The sequence below is a fragment of the Lepidochelys kempii genome, chromosome 16 (assembly GCF_965140265.1).
Source record: "Lepidochelys kempii isolate rLepKem1 chromosome 16, rLepKem1.hap2, whole genome shotgun sequence".
NCBI classification, from domain to species: domain Eukaryota; kingdom Metazoa; phylum Chordata; order Testudines; family Cheloniidae; genus Lepidochelys; species Lepidochelys kempii.
The window spans coordinates 13,100,756-13,119,595 of NC_133271.1; the positions used below are offsets into that span (position 1 = coordinate 13,100,756).

An 18,840-nucleotide genomic window follows, 5' to 3' on the forward strand; every position below is an offset into this window, starting at 1 on the left:
TTGTGAAAAGCCACTTGATCTTTGAGGATTCAGACCTCAGTTTTACATCTCATCCGAAAATTCAGGCAAGTCTCCCGCGCACTGATTGCAGGACAGCTGGCAGCACAGCACAGGGGCGTGTCTACAGGGCTGCAGCTGTAGTGCTGGAGTGTAGATGCTTCCTACATCCGCAGAAGGGTTTTTTCCAGGAGCGTAGATAATCCACCTCCCAGAGCACTCCTAGCTAGATCAACAGAAAAATTCTACGCTGGGGCTTCAGTCAGCTTAACTAGGGCTTACTGGGAATTTTTCATACCCCTGAGCGACATAGCTAGGCTGATCTAATTTTTAAATGTAGACCAGGGCTTAGATATTCTGCTACTGTGAGAGAGGGGAGTGGGGATGTCTGGATGATGTGTATTCACTGCACCAGCTGTAGTTTCTTGGGGTTGCCAGTTTATTACTTAGTGCAATAATATCCCATTTGTTTGCCGGTTCCTCCAAAGGCAGTTAGAAAGAAAATCAATCATAGTATTTGCCTGGGAGTTCCTCCTGTATCAAGACGTTGTTAGAGCAGTAAACAACAGAGCTCTGAAGTAGTCTGACAGCTTTAACTCTGCCTGCTATTAGTTATGGGCAAATATTACTCAGGTCTGCCATGAAAGCCTGATTGCAATATCCACAAAGACCTCAGCAGGGCACCTTCCGTGCTATGTATCCACCTGTACAATAACTGCCCAATGCCCAGCACACTGCTGGATCTCAGTAAATAACAACAAGAACGCACAATATTTATACCGGCTGAAATGCATTGCAAGGCTGCACTGTATTGAACGGAGCATGAATACATACAGCCAGCGTGAGCTGGGCACTGCAGAATCTCCCATGGGATGGGGCCGCTGGGCTATACAGCAGCTAAACTGGTCCACGGCAGTATCTGTCCCAGCTGTGTGTGTGTGTGACCATGCGTGTACGCATGTAACAGTGTGAGCATGTATTGTGGAAACGTGGGTGCAGCAGCCTAAGCACATGAAGCCAGGAGTGTGTGTGTGTGTGTGAGAGAGAGAATGGGGTGTGCTATGCTCATGTGAGGGACGGTGTGTGTGTGTGCAACCAGCCTCATCTCAAGTGTATCAGGTGGGGCACATGGCTAAAGAATCTGCTTTCTGCGAGTGACTGCTGCCCTCTAGTGGTGTTCCAGAGCAATGGCTCTCGGGGGAAAAAAACCCCCAAGCTAGATTGTGTGCAGTGTGGTTGTAACCATGCTGTTCCCAGGATATTAGAGAGACAAGGTGGGTGAGGTACTAACTTTTGTTGGACCAGCTTCTGTTGGTGACACAGACGTGTTTTCAAGCTTACACAGAGCTCTTCTTCAGGTCTGGCAAAGGTACACAGAACATCACAGCTAAATACAAGGTGGAACAGACTGTTTAGCATAAGTAATTAACACATTTCAAGGGACCACTCAAGGTGAAGTTGCCCATTAACTTCTGTCCAGTCATTGCAGGCGGGGGGGAGTAGGGTTACAGATTGTTGTAATAACTCATAAATCCAGGGTCTCTATTCAGTCCATGATTTTTAATGTCTACCAAAGTGATGAATTTAAGGTCCCAGGCTCGTCTTTTAAAGGTGTTGTGCAGGTTTCCTTTGAAGACCATGTGGGGGTGGAAATTTACAGGGGTGCTGCAGCTGTCCTAGAGTTAGAGAGTGCCACTCCGGCACGACAGTCACAGTAAAAAAGAAAGGCAGCCCGGCTTGGTGCAGCCTGTTGGAGAGATAGGGCATGTGGGGAAAAACAAAACTAGGGGAATCCAGAACCCCTTCCCCAAGAGTGAACTAGGGTGGAGCCCCTGATCACGGAGTGTGGGACTTTCTGCAGAAAACTCCCCATACTAAATGCTGATAGGTCAACTGAGAAGAGGCTGCTTTCCCAGATCGAACTGGTGGGGAGAAAGGTCAGAAAGATGTATTACTGGCTCCCTGCCTCCCAATACAAGCCCTTTGCAATGAGCCTAGACTCTCTGTCTGATGATCAAGAGGAAGAGACTAGTGGATTGGAGCCTTTTCTCCTTGTCTCAGAGATTCCTATGCAGCCAAGGGACCATGTGCAGACACAGAGACTGTTACAGCTCTGGCAGGTGCTTGTGGCCTTCCTGCTCAGAAGAAGAGGGCTGCAGCTGACTGTATCCAGAAGGAAAGTGGGATACAAGGCAGGCGGGGATAACGAGGTGGGGGTGAAGCTGCCCAGTGTTATGAGTCCCTGAAGGCACAGGTGGGGAGCTGCATTTAGTTGCTGCACCGGGCTTTCCTTTTCCAGACAGAGTTGCGGCACTCAGTCGGAAGGCCACTGCTGCAACAGAGGCATTATGTGCCTAACAACATCACAGATGCATCTTACGGGGGGGTGGGGCTGGAAATCTGCACGGTGAACCCCTCCCGGCCAGCACTCAGCAGGGAGCCCTGAGGGCCTGATTGCGACAGCTCAGCTCCTGCTAGTTTTGGATGATATCTCTCAAAAGACTCTTTGCCACGGAAATTCCCTCCTGGCCCCTTTTCTGATACAAACCCAGGCCCAGACGCTGCAAGGTGCTGAGCCCCCTCAACTCCGACTGACCTCAATGGGACGTGACAATGCCTTGCAGAGAACACTCAGCACCATCTATGATCAATCGGGGCTGTGGCTTCCTGCTCAGCCACGTAACTGGTGTGGAGGTCAAGCTAACGCTGCAGGGCCACGTGGAAAAGACCCTCTAGTGCTCGCCTTCACGTGGGTTCCAGCCCTGCAGTGTGGGAAGGTTCAGGGGCAGCTTGATTTGAGGAACTGACAGGCACGAGCCGGGTTCCAAGCTGGCAAAGGTATGGGAGATCGTGGAGGAACTTGGGATGTAGGTTGCTCTCCCCACGGTTCTGTCTGGCAGAAATGCCTCCTGCCATGGTCCCTCCACCAGAGAGGAGTATCTGGGCTATCCTGGGGGTTATACAGTCCCTTGGCATGGTCTAGGATTAAGGCATATTTTGAATTTGCTTCAGATTCTTCACATTTCCCCTTCTTGAACCGGGCATGAGGAAAGAGGCAGTGGTGGAATCTCTCCACCCCCTAGTCCTCCACAACCTTTTCTGAACACTTCCTAGCAAAGGAATCTACCAGAGGAACCCTGCTTCCCTCTAGCAGGCCCATTGTGGGGAGCGTGGTCGGACTGTGTGGGCTGGCTCCCACAGAAAATCCACACTTCTCAAGGGGGCAGGCTGCCCCAATGGCTCGTGGGAAATGTTATGCTTGCTCCTCTGACCACTGACCTGGCTGGGTGGTAAACAGGCTGGGTGCTAAGCATTTGCTGGGACTGGGGCCAGGGAGACCCCGATACTGAGATGGGTTGGGCAGAAGCACGACTCGAGGTTTTCACAATTTAGTGGCAGATGCAGGCACCCTATTTCAACGTTCCTTGGGCTGGTCCTGAAGGCATCTGGGATGCAGAGTCATTCCACAACCCTCGGGTTGTCCAGGCCTGTTCTGAGTTAATGTCAGGCTCAGACACGAGGACTAAATTTAGCAAGAAAATTTCCCAAAACCATAACAGCAGCCCAACAGCATATCCAGGCTGGGAAAAAGCTGGGGAAGGCTTTTAAATTGCACTAATAAACCCTATAAAAGAGGAAAGTGCAGGCATCTTTGCTGAGCTGACTTTTACAAGGTGTTAGTTCTGTGGAGACCCGGGAGGCCCGCACTGTGACCTTACAGTTTGTGCACGCTATTGTGCCTGGCTCATTAAGGGAAGGATTGCAGACCTGCCCTCCTGCAAGATTGGGCCTCTCTCATTGCCCTCCCCTCCCCAAGCAGTTACAGGTCCTCAGAGGCCCCTCTGTAGCTCAGCAAACCCCTTGACAGTGCTGGAGTTTATCTTATGGGGTGCAAGTCAAGGACCACCCTTTCCACACCAGAAGTCCAATGTCTCACCCACTCCTCTCCCTCCCCATGACTAATTTCCCCTAGGATTCCTATGGTTTACTGAGCCATCTCACCAAATCCTGCCTGGTTGCCTGAATCACCGCTAGTGTGAAAAGGCAGCTTCCCAACCATGAGTCACCCCAGCCTCGGTTAGGCGAGTCAACATGACCTTGGCTCTGGGCTGCCAGTTCTCTCCGTCTCCCTGTTCCTAACAGCGTGAGGTCCCTACAACCTCGAGGTCCTATTAACCATAGCATTTAATCATTGTTGTGTGCAGTGTTGTCATAGCCATATTGGTCCTAGGATATTAGAGAGACAAGGGGGGTGGGGGATGAGGTAATATCTTGGTAATATCAACCAAGATGAGGTTGAGGATGAGGTAATATCAACCAGTTGTGCATCCATCTTACAGTAGATTTCATCTAGGCCACATTTCCCTAGTTTGCTTATGGGAACGTCATATGGGGACTATCAAACACCTTAACAACATCAAGATATAGAAAGTTAGGTGGGCTATTTTTAAAAGTCTTTTGAAAGAACCTTGTAATAAGCAGCCTCTACCCCAGTGGTGAGCAACCAGTGAAACTGCGGCCACTGGGAGCTGCGGGCGGCCATGCCTGCAGACGGTCAATGTAAACACTACCTCGTGGCCCGCCAGTGGATTACCCTGACGGGCTGCGTGTGGCCCGCGGGCCGCAGGTTGCCCACCACTGCTCTACCCTGTCTTTATAGCACTGTCTTGCATCGAACCTGAAGCTGGGAGGCAGCTGGACTTTATAAAGAGCCTTATGTAATGCTCCTAAAAGCAGCCACATGCCTGTCCTGCTCACACAGCACAATTCCACCCATCTGTAGGCTGCCACAGACATCAGAAATGGAAAACGCCTATTAAATCATCCAGACCACCTTGCGCAGGCCAGGCCAGGATTGTGACCTACAGTGTGTTCCCCAGGGCTTTGTCCTGTCTAAGGGCTTGTCTATACCTAACACGCTACAGTGGCACAGATGAAAGCTTCAGTACAGACACTACATACATCAGGAGAACCCCTCCTGTTGGCACAGGTTATCCACCTCCCTGACAGGCAGTAGGTCAACAGAAGAATTTGTTCGTCGACCTAGCACTGTCTACACAGGGACTTAGATGAGCTTAACTATGCCGCTCAGGGGTATGGATTTTTCACATCCCTGACCAACACAGTTAAACTAACCTAATTTTCTAATGTAGATCTGTCCTAAGACAGTGGTTCTCAAACAGTGACCGGAGAAGCATTGATGGTCTGTGGAGCATTTGCTAATGGTCATGTGGTTCCGGCTTCTCTCTTATATGTCTACACTGCAAACAAAAGCTTATTCTTAACTCCGGTTAGCTAACTCAGGTGAAAATAGCAGTGAAGGCAAGACAACCCAGCTTTTAACTCAGGTTAGCAGCATGAGTACAGTCCCAGGCTTTAACACAAGCTGCTCTCTCAAGTTCAAAGCAGAGTTGTTATGTCTTCTCTATTTTAACCCACGTTAAGAACAGCCCCCCCCCCCCTTTTAAAGTTTTTTTTGCATTGTAGACATACCCTTGGAACCCATGTGCTGCCAAATTGTGGTAAAAAGAAACTTAACTCCCATTGAACCCTTTCCAAAAACAAGCAATTGCCATAATCACCCTGGGGATGTTAGGAGGGTGACTTGCACGAAGAGAAAGAGAAGTGAGGTGCCCATGAGATCGCGTGAACTACTTCTTCGAAGAAAGGCTATGGAAAAGCTTGAAAGCCCCACGTCTGATGCATCCGTCATGCATATGTTTTTCTAGCTATTCTACCTGAGTTATTTTTTCTCAGGCTCTGTCTGTCCTTGGGAACAGCTCCCACTCGGCGGTGGGTGTCCTGCAACTGGAGTACGGGCCCCACAAACTGGGGGGGGGGAGGAACATCAGAGAATCACCCCCAAGTACAAGCAGAGGGAAACAATGGGGCATGCCCCCAAAATGCAAACAGGGGGCACCAGGGATCCCCAACCAACCCCTGGAACGGGGCAGGGGGAAGCTACCAAAGTACAAAACGGGGGGTGGGGTGGGGGGGTCTCCTGTCAGCAAGGCCCCCCAAAACGCAACCCTGGAAATGCAAACTTGGGTGGGGGGGGGGGCAGGGGGGACGCCCCCACAAGGCAACCCTGGGGGGACACTCGGGGGAGCCCCGCAAACATAGACCTGCGAGCGGGGTACCCTGAGCGCGTTGCCCCGCGGGCGCGCTCTGGCGCTGGCTCCCGGCCCGCGGCGCAGCTGGACGCGGGCAGAACTACAGCTCCCAGCATGCTCCGGGCCGGCGCGGACGGGGCGGGGGAGGCGCCGGGCGCGCTGAGCAGGCTGGGAGAGGCGGCGGCGGCGGCGGCCGGAGGAGCAGGTCGGGGCCGGGGCCGGGGCAGGTAGGGATGGGCCGCGCCTCTCGCGCCGGGCGGTTCGCCGGGGCTCGCGGCCGGGAGCCAGGGATCGCCGGGGGGCGGGAGGCCGCGCACTTTGTTGTGGGGGAGAGGAGCGGTCGGGCCCCCGGGGGGGGAGAGGGTGTAACGGGCCCCGGGGGGAGAGGGTGTAACGGGCCCCGGGGGGCAGGCAAGGGGGGGGGAGAGGGTGTAACGGGCCCCCGGGGGGGTGTAACGGGCCCCGGGGGGGTGTAACGGGCCCCGGGGGGGGGTGTAACGGGCCCCCGGGGGCAGGCACCGGGGGGGGGGGAGAGGGTGTAACGGGCCCCCGGGGGGGGGAGGGTGTAATGGGCCCCGGGGGGAGAGGGTGTAACGGGCCCCGGGGGGGGGAGGGTGTAACGGGCCCCGGGGGGGGGAGGGTGTAACGGGCCCCGGGGGGGGAGGGTGTAACGGGCCCCGGGGGGCAGGCACGGGGGGGGGAGAGGGTGTAACGGGCCCCCGGGGGCAGGCACGGGGGGGGGAGAGGGTGTAACGGGCCCCCGGGGGCAGGCACGGGGGGGGGGGAGAGGGTGTAACGGGCCCCCGGGGGGGGAGGGTGTAATGGGCCCCCAGGGACAGGCACGGGGTGGCTGAGGGGTAATGGGACCCCATACTGAAAGGGGGGCAGTATGGGCTGGAGAAGCAGAAAGAGTGGGGGGAGAAATCTGAATTTGGGATGGAGATGTAGGGGGAGAGGGAAAAGCTCCCAGGGCAGAGCCAGGCTTGGGATGGGCACCTGGGGGTGTCTCGCTTCGGTCTCTTTCCTTCCGGCTGGTACGACCAGGTTCCAAGCCATTGAAAGACGCCCCCTATTTGAATACAATAAATAAAAGCCAAGTGTCGCTTTCAAAGGCGCTAAACCAGACTGGCCTGGTGCTGTGTGAGGTCAGTATGTTCTCTTTGGAAGGTGCCAACCCCAGGGGAGAGGGACGCAATGGCAGGATGGGCTCTGGGATGATGGGTAGGGGAGCAGAAGCGGGGAGCAAGAAGGACCAAGGGGAAAAATGGAGGGATAGCAAAAGAATAGACACACCATTGCTCCCTGGATTATGATGACTAGGACCAAGTCTACACCTGAAACTTAGGTCCGTTAGCTATCTTGCTCAGGGGTATAGTTAAGCACATTGACCTACCTACTGCCTCATAAGGAGGTGGATTTACTACAGCTATGGAAAAATCCCTTCTTCACGGTTACAAGCATCTGCACTACAACTTTGTCGCTCTAATACATGTAGTGTGGACATACCCTAGCGTACTCGGCTAGCAATGGGCATTAAGCTCTATTGACCACATCCCCACCTACAGGACAAACATTTTCAATCCAAGTTGAAGGAGGTTAGTATGTCTGCTTAACTCCTTTTGTCACTCAGGATTTGTTATTCTAGGACTGGTCTACGCTTAAAAGTTAGGTCAACGTACGGGCAGGGTGTAAAATCCACATCCCTGGCGGACGTAGCTATGCCAACCTGACCCCCAGCATAGACACAGCTGTGTCAATGGAAGAATGCTTCCAGCAAGGGAGCGTCCATTGTTCAAGGAGGTGGGGTTCCTATGCTAATGGGGGTCAAAACAAACCTTTCTATCTGTGTAGCCTGATGTAGCTATTCCAGCACAGTCTCAGTAGCGTAGACATATCCCCATGTAGATAAAGCCTGGGGCAACTAGATCTCTGTAAGATTTCCAGGGCCAGTGTGGGACTGTAGCATTTCCTGCCTACCATATTACACAGAGAGCAGCATTCCTTCTCCTGGGAGAGGCTGGAAGCTTTTAGAAGAGAATGTGGAAATTCTTATAATTTTAGTTAACATGGATGCAGAGCAGTTACAGGCTAGGTTTTAGATATGACCTGTGTATGGATGATGGCTTTGTTTTGAAGTCCCTTCCCACCACTCCTGACCCCCCAAAAAGTTCTCCCAGCCACAGCTGTCTTTCTTCTAAGGCTTGTTAGCAGGCAGCTTTATTATGTTTACATATGGCTTTAATTGTATCAGCAGTTAATTCCATTTGTGGTTATTCCCATGTTAACAGAGCCCCTTGTTTAATGAATTTATCTCCTGCTGCAGCAGACATGTCTTTGCTAAGGAGACGGTTGTACCCATGTTACAAATCAAACTTAAGTAACTTGTACATGGCTGTGCAAGAGTCTCAGGGCATCACTGAACTGAATCACTTGCGATAGTTTCCACTGTGCGTTCATCAGCCCATGCTTGACATGCTTGTGTTCACAAAGCGTATTCTTAACAATCCCAAGGGCACCTCCATTTGACTCAGGACTTACATTTGCTTAATAAAAATGTTAATCGATGGAAAGAAAACACATTTAGAGGCATGCATGGAACTTTGCTTCTTGGGACATAAACATTATTTTCTTTTTATAGAAAAATATTCTCCTGTGATCACATTGTATGTTTCCATTCCCACAGTGCTGATTTGAAAAAAATCCTGCAATGTTTCTAGTAGCCTGTATATTCACTCTGAACACACATACAGATAAGGGTTAATGCAAATAAAAGCAAAGGCAGGAAAATTCTGAGTTACAGGGATGCATTATTATTATTATTTATTCATTCCAGTGGAATATTTTCTTAAACAATTTCCCTGCAGTGTTTGTAGCCTAAATTTTGAAGCTTTGTCCTAGTGCCAGAATCTGATTGTAAAGTTGACTAAAATACAAAAGTACCTAGTAAACTAACTAGTTTAGTCTCTCAGTGCATGCTAAGAGAAACAAAAAACAAAACAAAAACTGATAGTGCAAAGTTATACAGTAATTAAAAAAAATCACATATATATATTTCTAACTTGACCCTCACCTAAGGTTTTCTCTAATTTTAACCCCTTGTGCTTAATGAACTGCCTGAACTATGATGCACAAGAGCACCTGTTAGCTGGAAACCTCTCCTAAGGGTTGCCCTCATGCGAGTTAAGGATGCAATTACAGCGATCACTGAATTGTTTTACTTCAGTGAGACCCACAGTATCATTCTCATAAACAGGTGTTTTTGTGATTTAAGACCTTGTTTAGTTCAGCTTGCTGAATATTTGAGCCACTTCAAAATGAATAGCAGTTTATTTTTAATGAACAGAGCTCTCTCTGCTTTGTTTTTTTAAAGGTGGTCGGCAACCTTTTATCTAAACTGGGATTCCTCCCCACTCCAATCACCTGACATCTTTCCCTATTGTTATCCCTCCAAGCAAAGCCAGCCCTCTCGTATATTTTTAAGGAGAATATATCTAGATAATAGGTCTTACACTGTGGATTTATCATTCTTAAATACTGATTTTCACTACTTTGAGGAACATTTCTGGCCTACTTGGCAGTGTCCTGGCTATTGAGCAATGCTTTCTGTTCCCACAGCTCCTATGTATGCGAAGGATAAAGACAAATCTTCTATTTCAGTGCTAGCGGTAGGAGCTGCTGGATAACACAGCTTAATTTCTGGAGACTGAAATGCTTTAGTGTAACCCAAGTTATTGGGCTATAGGGTAAGTAGGACATGTAATGGTTTGTGATATACAGGTCAGACTAGATGACCTAGTGGTCCCTTCTGGCTTTAAACACTATGATGCCAAAATTCCCCAGGAGCTCTTGAGTATTACATCCACAACACTGCAAATCCTGGGAGTAAAGGATCAGGTCCTCACTTGGAAGATAACTGTGATTTTCCCCTACACCACTGACTCAATCCCTGAAAATGAGGGCTCCAAAGAATAACAAACAGGGCATTGGTTGAAACCTACTGATGCACATTTTCTCTCTGTATGAGCACAAAGCACTTTCCTCCACAGCAGTTGTCTGCTCCCTTCCTTTGAGCAAATGGTCTACTGAAGTATACAAAATCCTTCTGTCTCAGATGCTCCCAAGGATGAAGCAGGCAAGCTCAGCAGGGAAGCAGGAGAGTGCTATGGTCAGGCAGCCGTGATTCAGAGCACAGTGGGTATGTTACTTTTCTGTACAGGTCTCACAGCTCACTCTCTCTTCATCTTCGGGACAAAAAAAAAAATAGGGATTTCTTTCTTTTAATGGCCAGGCCTTGCAATAGTAAAGGTATGGAAACCAAGTCCACTGAATAATGGTTTAATGATGTGAACTCTTGTGTTCTTTTTGAGTGGATGCCTGCTTTAGTGAGAGAACTACTGCAATTCTTTAATTCAGTATGGAGAAATAATGTGAGGATGCTGAAGGATACAGAAACCCCTGGATAAGGGAGGTTGGTAATAAAGGTAGTATTAGATTGAACCAAAATGTAAGAGCAAGATGGATGCTGCAAGATTATTAAATCTATAAAGTGAAACATTTTAAAACCAAACTCCAGAACGAATAATGAGCAGTTGAATTCAAGTAGTTTTTACAAGTGAATGGAAATGTCTAATTATTAACCTGTTCAGTGCCAGTGCCCACTGGAATTTTGGTACATCAAAGGTGTATTTTGTTTCATGTGTGGGGGAGGGATGTAACACTGAAGAGGTTAATAAAATATACTGGATTGAATCTTAGCTGTGAATGATTGCATGTTTAAAAAATGCACAAAAAAACAGCAGAAACTGACAAATCTCTTTCACTCTAGTTTATCTTTCTGACAAACAGACAGGATGTTGGAAATTTATCATTTTGGTTGATTAACATCCAGGAAGGTAGATCAGAACAACCACATTCATTTCACTCATGTCTGAGGTCACATCTGAATCCTGGTCTCCAGAAGTAATATACTAATGTCCTAAGGCACTGCACCATCTGGTCCCCCTTTTGATCTGCAATATTTGAATGCTTGATTTACTATCCCTGTGTATCCATAAATTGTGTAAACTCAGAGGCATGGCAGTGGTAGTTGGGTATCATGAGCAGATGATTTAGTCATCAATATCTATTGGGTTTCCTTATTGCTGCCATTAGACTTCTTTCAGTTTTACTTATAAATCATGTAAGTGAATCATTCAGCGTACCAGAAACTGCAAGTTAGTGTTAGAACTTGCCCACTGTGAGATTAGCTGAAATTAATCTGCCCCTTCAGAATGTGGAAGAGCCAAGTGGATTGCTTATTCGCCAGAGCTGGTTGATAAATCAGAAATAAATTGCATGTGTATGTATAGCCGGAGGTGGTAAGGAAATAAATCACTTTTCTCTTTCTGAACAGGATCAAAGCACCTTGGAATAAATGTGAGTACAAGTTTTACACTAATTGAATCCACCTTGGAAAGCCATGGCCGCTGCCTCTCACCTGAACTCGGATGCACTTCGGGAAGTTCTGGAATGTCCTATTTGCATGGAGTCCTTTACTGAGGACCAGCTGAGGCCCAAACTCTTACACTGTGGGCACACCATCTGCAAGCAGTGCTTGGAGAAACTCCTAGCAAACAGCATCAATGGGATACGCTGTCCCTTCTGCAGCAAGGTCACTCGGATCACAAACTTGGCTCAACTGACCGACAATCTCACGGTGCTGAAGATCATAGACACCACAGGATTAAGTGAGGCTGTGGGCCTTTTCATGTGCAAAGTTTGTGGGAGAAGGTTACCCAGGCACTTCTGTAAGAGCTGTAATTTGGTTTTGTGTGACCCATGCAAAGAGATGGAACATCAGCAACAAGGACATGGTGTTGTTGCCATCAAAGAGGCTGCTGATGAACGGAGGAGGGAATTTGGTATAAAGCTTGGCAGACTTCGGGAGCTCATGGGGGATCTGCAGAAAAGAAAAGCATTGCTGGAAGGGGTCTCCAAAGATGTACAATCCAGATACAAAGCAGTTCTTCAGGATTACAGCAAGGAAGAGCGCAAGATCCAGGAAGAACTGGCAAGGTCACGGAAGTTCTTCACAAACTCTTTGTCTGAAGTTGAGAAAGTAAATAACCAGGTAATGGAGGAACAGGCTTATTTGCTGAACATAGCAGAGGTGCAGATCATATCTCGATGTGACTATTTCCTTGCCAAGATTAAGCAGGGAGATATAGCTCTCTTGGAGGAGGCAGCGGATGAGGAAGAGCCAGAACTGACGAACAACCTACCAAGAGAGCTGACTCTGCAAGAGGTGGAGCTCCTCAAGGTGGGCCATGTGGGACCTCTGCAGATTGGGCAGGTGGCAAAGAAACCTCGGACAGTCAACATGGAGGAATCTCTGATGGAGACTGCTGCATCCTCATTGGCTACATTTAGGGAAACTGATGTGGTGCAAGAAGAGACTAGTTTGACCCCAAATTCCTCACCTGCCAAACCAAGGATGCCTGAAACAGCCACTAGCATCCAGCAGTGTAACTTCCTCAAGAAGATGGGCTCCAAAGGCAGCATGCCAGGGATGTTCAATCTTCCTGTCAGCGTACATGTCACCGTACAGGGAGAGGTGCTTGTGGCAGATCGTGGCAATTTCCGAATCCAGGTATTTACCCGCAAGGGTTTTCTGAAGGAGATCCGGCGGAGCCCTAGTGGCATTGATAGCTTTGTGCTGAGTTTCCTTGGAGCAGATCTACCCAATTTGACTCCCCTATGTGTCACCATGAACTGCCATGGCCTGATAGGAGTGACTGACAGCTATGATAACTCACTAAAGGTGTATACCATGGATGGACACTGCGTTGCATGTCACAGGAGCCAGCTTAGCAAGCCCTGGGGTATCACAGCTCTGCCTTCAGGGCAGTTTGTAGTGACCGATGTGGAAGGGGGAAAGCTCTGGTGTTTCACAGTGGACCGTGGTGTTGGGGTAGTCAAGTACAGTTGCTTATGTAGTGCTGTGCGCCCAAAGTTTGTCACTTGTGATTCTGAAGGGACTGTATACTTCACTCAGGGGCTGGGACTCAATCTGGAGAACCGTCAGCATGAGCACCACCTCGAGGGGGGCTTTTCAATTGGCTCTGTAGGTCCAGATGGGCACTTAGGCCGCCAGATCAGCCACTTCTTCTCAGAGAATGAGGATTTCAGGTGCATCGCTGGGATGTGCGTGGATGCTAGGGGAGACCTGATAGTTGCAGACAGCAGCCGTAAAGAAATCCTGCATTTTCCTAAAGGAGGTGGTTACAACATCTTAATCAGGGAAGGCCTCACCTGTCCTATTGGCATAGCCATTACCCCTAAAGGGCAGCTCCTAGTGCTGGATTGTTGGGATCACTGCATTAAGATCTACAGTTACCATTTGAGGAGGTATTCCACACCATAAGGGTGTTTCCCTGGATAAAGCTACTCTTCTCATTATAGATTCTCCCCGCCTTATCATCATTTGACAGAAGTTAGTGCTGCACTAGCAGGTGGATTATGTCCTAGTCCGAGCTGTGTCACTATTTTGTGTTTAGAAACAAAATAGCCTTTTTTATTTGTGTAATTTAAAAAAAAAAAAAAAACCCACCACCCCCACCTCCATGGAGCAAAGGATACTTATGGAGTACTGGTTGTGGGTTAAGTGACTGATCTCTCCCTACATTTTACTGCCTTGTACCGTAGCTCATACTCCCAGCTTCAACCACTGCAAGCAGCTTTGTGCCATAAATATTAACTGACTGTTCTATATGACCTTTCTTTAGGGGACTTGTGAAGTGATCTTCTTACCACCACAGTCTTCACAAAGATCTCAGTCACAATTCTTCACAGACAACCACGGAAAGCTATTTCTGATTGCAACGCTGTAGTTGCATACGACAACACAGCCTCCCTAAACTGCACGAAGATGCAGCTTGCATACAACTAAAGGGCAGGGCTGTGGCCCTCCCTGTTTGCAGTAGTTAGGAGATTATCCTCATGGTGCCATTAGTGAATCCCACTTGGTCCACCAGTCTCTTCAATGTGAAGTGAGTACAGTGCAATCATGGAAGACTGATCGAGCCAGAGAACTGCCCTCTGATGGCAAAGAGAATTTCATTACAGTTTGATTAGCATGAGAAAAGTGTAGTGTGAGAGGGGGGAATTGACAGGAGAACCTATTTAACAGAATAAATTTCAGTCTGTTAGTATTCACAGTTGTTTTACTATTAAATCTGGCTTGGAACCTGTCTTTGAAGGGTATGTTTGGTATTTAAAGCTTTGCCAGGGGAGAGAGAAATTGAAGTAAACAAGATCAAATGTGACAAATGGTATGTTCTTCTGCACACTTCAATATTTTGCATCCAGATCATTGCATTTACTGATAGGTTTCCATTAGTCTGCACTTTGTATGTGAAAGCTACTTGTTCATGATATAAGGGGAAAAAAGGTGGGGAGGGAATCTTATTTTATTACTTGGAAGCTCTTGCTCTGGTGGTTTGCATCTTTCTCCATGCACAGCAAAAAGCTACATTCCTAGAGACGTTTTTTGGCCTTTTTTATGGCTCCAGCAGGCACCAGGTGCATGTTCATCTCAGCTTTGGGTCAGATGAAGCACAAAACTGCAGCTGTGTGAGTTAACACCCCCGCAGTGTGCCTATCCTGGCTGATAAACACATATCTCAGTGTGGTGTTGCTTCTCTAAAATAGTTTACTGAAGAAAAGAAACATTTAAATAGGACACAGTTGTAGAATGTTAATCTGCCAAAGATCATGGTTACACAGCAGTGTAATTACTATGTGTTACCATCAACAATGTAGTTGCAAATTTGGGGGCACAATAGACCACGTAAAAAACTGGCTTTATCTGTCCTGTCCAGCATTTTCGAACTGTATTTGCTGTAGTATCAAATCTGTGCTACAATGTGTCTGTAACAGGTGAGTTTTTAAATTCCCACAAGCTGTCTGTCCCTTCTAAGCTAAGCAGCAGTAAAAATAAGAGCTTCCTAAAAGCAGCTGCTGCTGTTTGTGCCTCTCCAGCCAGCTGTGTGACTGTAACAGGGCTTCAAGACCTAGTGGTAAAAGCAGAACCATCTTGATTTGTGGATTCCCTGATATTGCCAAAGAACTGAGCAGGACCAGCACATTAGCCCCAACTACTCTAGACCCATCTTTGCTGTTTGTACAGTGCCTAGCACAGGGAGTACAATGCTGATCAGGGCAATTGCGTGTTACTGTATTATGAAGTGATGAGCTAGGAGAACTTTGGAGAGAAGGGAGCAGGTACAGAGGGAAGCAATGGATCTGTAGAGGGGAAGACACTGTGGCTTCTGAGGGAATTTAAAAATTCAGCCCTTACCATATGAACTGTGGTGTGTTGATTTGCTGTAGATACAAACCCCAAACATGGATTTACACACTCAGCTGTCTTCTGGGCAAGTTTGCCTAGGGTGTGTAGTAGCAGTCTGGAGAGTAACTTGCACTCTGGTGTGCATGCTGTTTAGATAGATCTACTTGTATTTGGACTTCGTTTGGATAATTAACTCTGCTGCAACCCAAGCTGTTCTATAAACATTACATTGATGACAGTTCCTATTGTACTGATCTTTCATGTTTAAAAATCTTACCTGTTCCTAAGAGCCATTTTCTGCAGGCAGCTTCCGTAGAACTGAATAAATGAAGCAATATTATCTTTCCTAATGAGCATCTGCATCAAACTTGGGAGAGAATATTTCCTAGAGGCCAACTGGATACATTAAGTGGACTTAAAACCTGGCCTGTTCTGCTGACTGAGCAGTTGGTTGCCTAGGTTTCTCCTGGTGGCCACAGTTTAAATTAAGTTCTCCATCATCTCTTCCATCCTGTATTACAGATTCCAAGAAAAGGAGACACTATTCTGTGAAGCACTTGTAGAGTAAGGTGGGGGGGATTGGTGCCCGTGTGTGTGTTTAGCCTGTAGCTGCTATACTGTTCTTGTGGGGGGGTTTTCAGGCAGACGGGGGAAGAGAAGAGAAATGGGCTGTCCCCAGCTAGAATACGTGCTGCAGCTGGCAAAGCAGAATTGGCTATAAACTAGTTTCTCAGAGCTGCATCTTTTGCCGTAGTGTTTTGCTTTTTTGCCACCCTTGTGATCCGCTCCAAAGGAGATGAAATGGAGTAATTAAAGATTGTGATGAAATAGTTTAGCTTCTGCTTTTCACCTGGAGATGGAACATGTCTGATTATGAGTGTGTTTGATTTTTAAAGATTGTGTAATAACGGGAAAATTGATCCAATTAAAAGTGCATTACAAATGGCTCATCTCATTATTAAAAACATTTCTCCTTATGTTCTCTTTGGTGGCAGACTGGTTTCCATGGCCATCCGGAATTAGGTTTGCTAACATATTAACTGCAAGATACCTGGAGGATAAATCCACTCTCTGGCAGGTCTACAATAAGTATGTCACACTTCTTTCCCCACCTTACAAACATAAATACTAGGATTTGTCATATACGCTCAGATCAATAGGCCCTCAAGGCCTGTATCTTCGTGATGTATGTTGTACCTAACAACCCTCACCCTTTCGTCGTGCAACAAATAAAAATAGTTGAAAGTGTGTCAAGTGGTTAGAGCCAGGAATCCTGGATTATAATCCTAGATTTGCCACCAATTCACTTAGCCACTGCCTGCTTCAGTTTATCCATCTGCAAAATTGGGACAGGACTGCTTATATTACTCCAGTGTGGCATGAGGTTCAACTAGTTGTTATGGATTAAACTGGGATAATCTGATAAGTGCTATCAGTATTCTTTTTAAGAAAATCTCATTTAGGGGAAGCCACAAGAGAGCCAAGCAATTTGCCATTTCGGTTTAGAGGACAACATCTCATCAGTGGAGACACAGCCTCTGATTTCCTTGTTACCAGCTCAGTTTGTTACCCAGACTCTCTTCCTGTGATGTGAGACAGCGCTTTAAGCAGTTGCTGGTTTATAAAATAAAAAGAACTTTGAAGAATGATAGTCATAATGTCCCTGCTAGACTTAGCACTGATCAACTGTTTCATGAAAAGAGGTGATTTCTCACGGCAGTTATAATTTCACTGTAAGCATTTATTCTGGATTCAAAATTGGCATGTGACGTTTGAGGCTGGGAGGTTATTTTTAAAAATAAAGTTTTATTTTTTTAATCAAAGAGGGCAGGGTTATAAAAGTAAAAACAAAATACAGGCACTTTTAGGTTCTTTGCATTGTATAGTTTAAGTGATTTTTCTGGGTCATTAGTCAATGTGAGGCTTTAAAGTTATTTCATTTTGCACAACTAATTACTGTACTCGCCTGGCAATTTTGGATTACAATGAGCAGGGCATAAGGTCATTTAGCAGACTGACTCATCGCATGTGCAGTTTAGTCTAAACAAAATTTCACAGCAACTGACTAGATTTTTTTAAGCCTGAACAGTATGTTAAATCTGTGGTTTTAAAACATGTATCAGGACAGAAACTGCATGCTGTAAAGAGATATACACTTAATATAGTGCTTGTTGGTAGAAACAGATTTCCAAGTGCTATAAAATTCTATAGGCTCATATTGTAACCAGACAATAAAACCAGGTATAGGGGGAAAGTATTATATCCCAATTGCCTAAATACTAAAATGGGTGAATTAGAGGGCATGACATTACATTAGGATATAATAGGCAACCCGGAAACTTGGTAGAATGAGGGTAATCGATGGGACACAATACATAGGAATGACAGAGTAGGTTGCGCTGGTGAGGGAGTGGCCCTCTATGTGCAAGAAAGAGAGGCAAATAAAGTAAAAATCTGAAATGAATCCAATTGTACCATAGAATCTGTATGGACAGAAATTCCATGCTTGAACAATAGGAGTATAGCAGTAGGAATATGCTACCAACCACCTGACCAGGATGGTGACTGCAGTTGTGAAATGCAGGGAGATTAGAGAGACTATAAAGGTAGAAAACACAATAATAATGACAGGTTTCAGAGTAGCAGCCATGTTAGTCTGTATTCACAAAAAGAAAAGGAGGACTTGTGGCACCTTAGAGACTAACCAATTTATTTGAGCATAAGCTTTCATGAGCTACAGCTCACTTCATCAGATGCTCAAAGCTTATGCTCAAATAAATTGGTTAGTCTCTAAGGTGCCACAAGTCCTCCTTTACAATAATAATGGGGGATTTCAACTATCCTCATATTGACTGGCTATATGTCATCTCAGGAAAGGATGCAGGGATAAAGTTTCAAGGCACCATAAAAGATGGCTTCTTGGAGCAGCTTGTCCTGGAACCCACAAGGAGAGAGGCAATTCTTGATTTAATCCTCAGTGGAGCCAAGAGGTGAATATAGCTGAACTGCGACCATAATATAATTACATTTAACATCCTTGTACAGGGAAAAATGCCAGAGAAACACACCACAGTCGGGATGACTGGGCAACACAATGGCAGATGAAGTTCAACGTTGATAAATGCAAAGTAATGCACATTGGAAAATATCCCAACTATAAGTACAAAATGATGGGGTCTAAATTAGCTGATCCCGTTCAAGAAAGAGATCTTGGAGTCATCGTGGATAGTTCTCTAAAAATGTCTGCCCAATCTGCAGCAGCAGTCAAAAAAGCGATCAGAATGTTAGGAACCATTAGGAAAGGGATAGATAATAAGACAGAAAATATCATAATGCTGCTATATAAATCCATGGTACACCCACACCTTGAATACTGCATGCAGTTCAGATCACCCCTTCTCA

General features: G+C 46.8%; 2 protein-coding genes across 10 annotated transcripts in view; one reads left to right on the forward strand and one right to left on the reverse strand.

The window, feature by feature from the left end:
- ASTN2 (astrotactin 2) overlaps window positions 1-18,840 on the reverse strand; it is a 602,974-nt gene that overhangs the window by 184,716 nt on the left and 399,418 nt on the right. The window contains exon 1 of one of the 5 annotated variants that reach the window (XM_073314895.1): window positions 6,123-6,201. The exons of 3 other annotated variants lie outside the window; for them this stretch is intronic. The gene's annotated coding sequence lies outside the window, so the exon portion shown is untranslated. Of the gene's footprint in view, window positions 1-1,288; window positions 1,339-6,122; window positions 6,202-18,840 lie in introns of those variants that run through there. One more of the 5 variants, XM_073314896.1, reaches the window with a different exon arrangement.
- On the forward strand, window positions 6,263-16,381 carry TRIM32 (tripartite motif containing 32). Of its 5 annotated transcripts, XM_073314897.1 has the most exons (4): window positions 6,984-7,705; window positions 9,726-9,853; window positions 10,222-10,305; window positions 11,503-16,381. In XM_073314897.1, exon 4 carries the CDS (start codon window positions 11,569-11,571, stop codon window positions 13,510-13,512), a length of 1,944 nt encoding a protein of 647 aa, XP_073170998.1. In that variant the 5' UTR covers window positions 6,984-7,705; window positions 9,726-9,853; window positions 10,222-10,305; window positions 11,503-11,568; the 3' UTR covers window positions 13,513-16,381. The 5 variants fall into 5 exon arrangements, with proteins under 5 accessions (XP_073171001.1, XP_073170998.1, XP_073170999.1 ...); XM_073314898.1 differs by lacking the exon at window positions 10,222-10,305; XM_073314900.1 differs by lacking the exons at window positions 6,984-7,705; window positions 9,726-9,853; window positions 10,222-10,305 and adding an exon at window positions 6,263-6,337.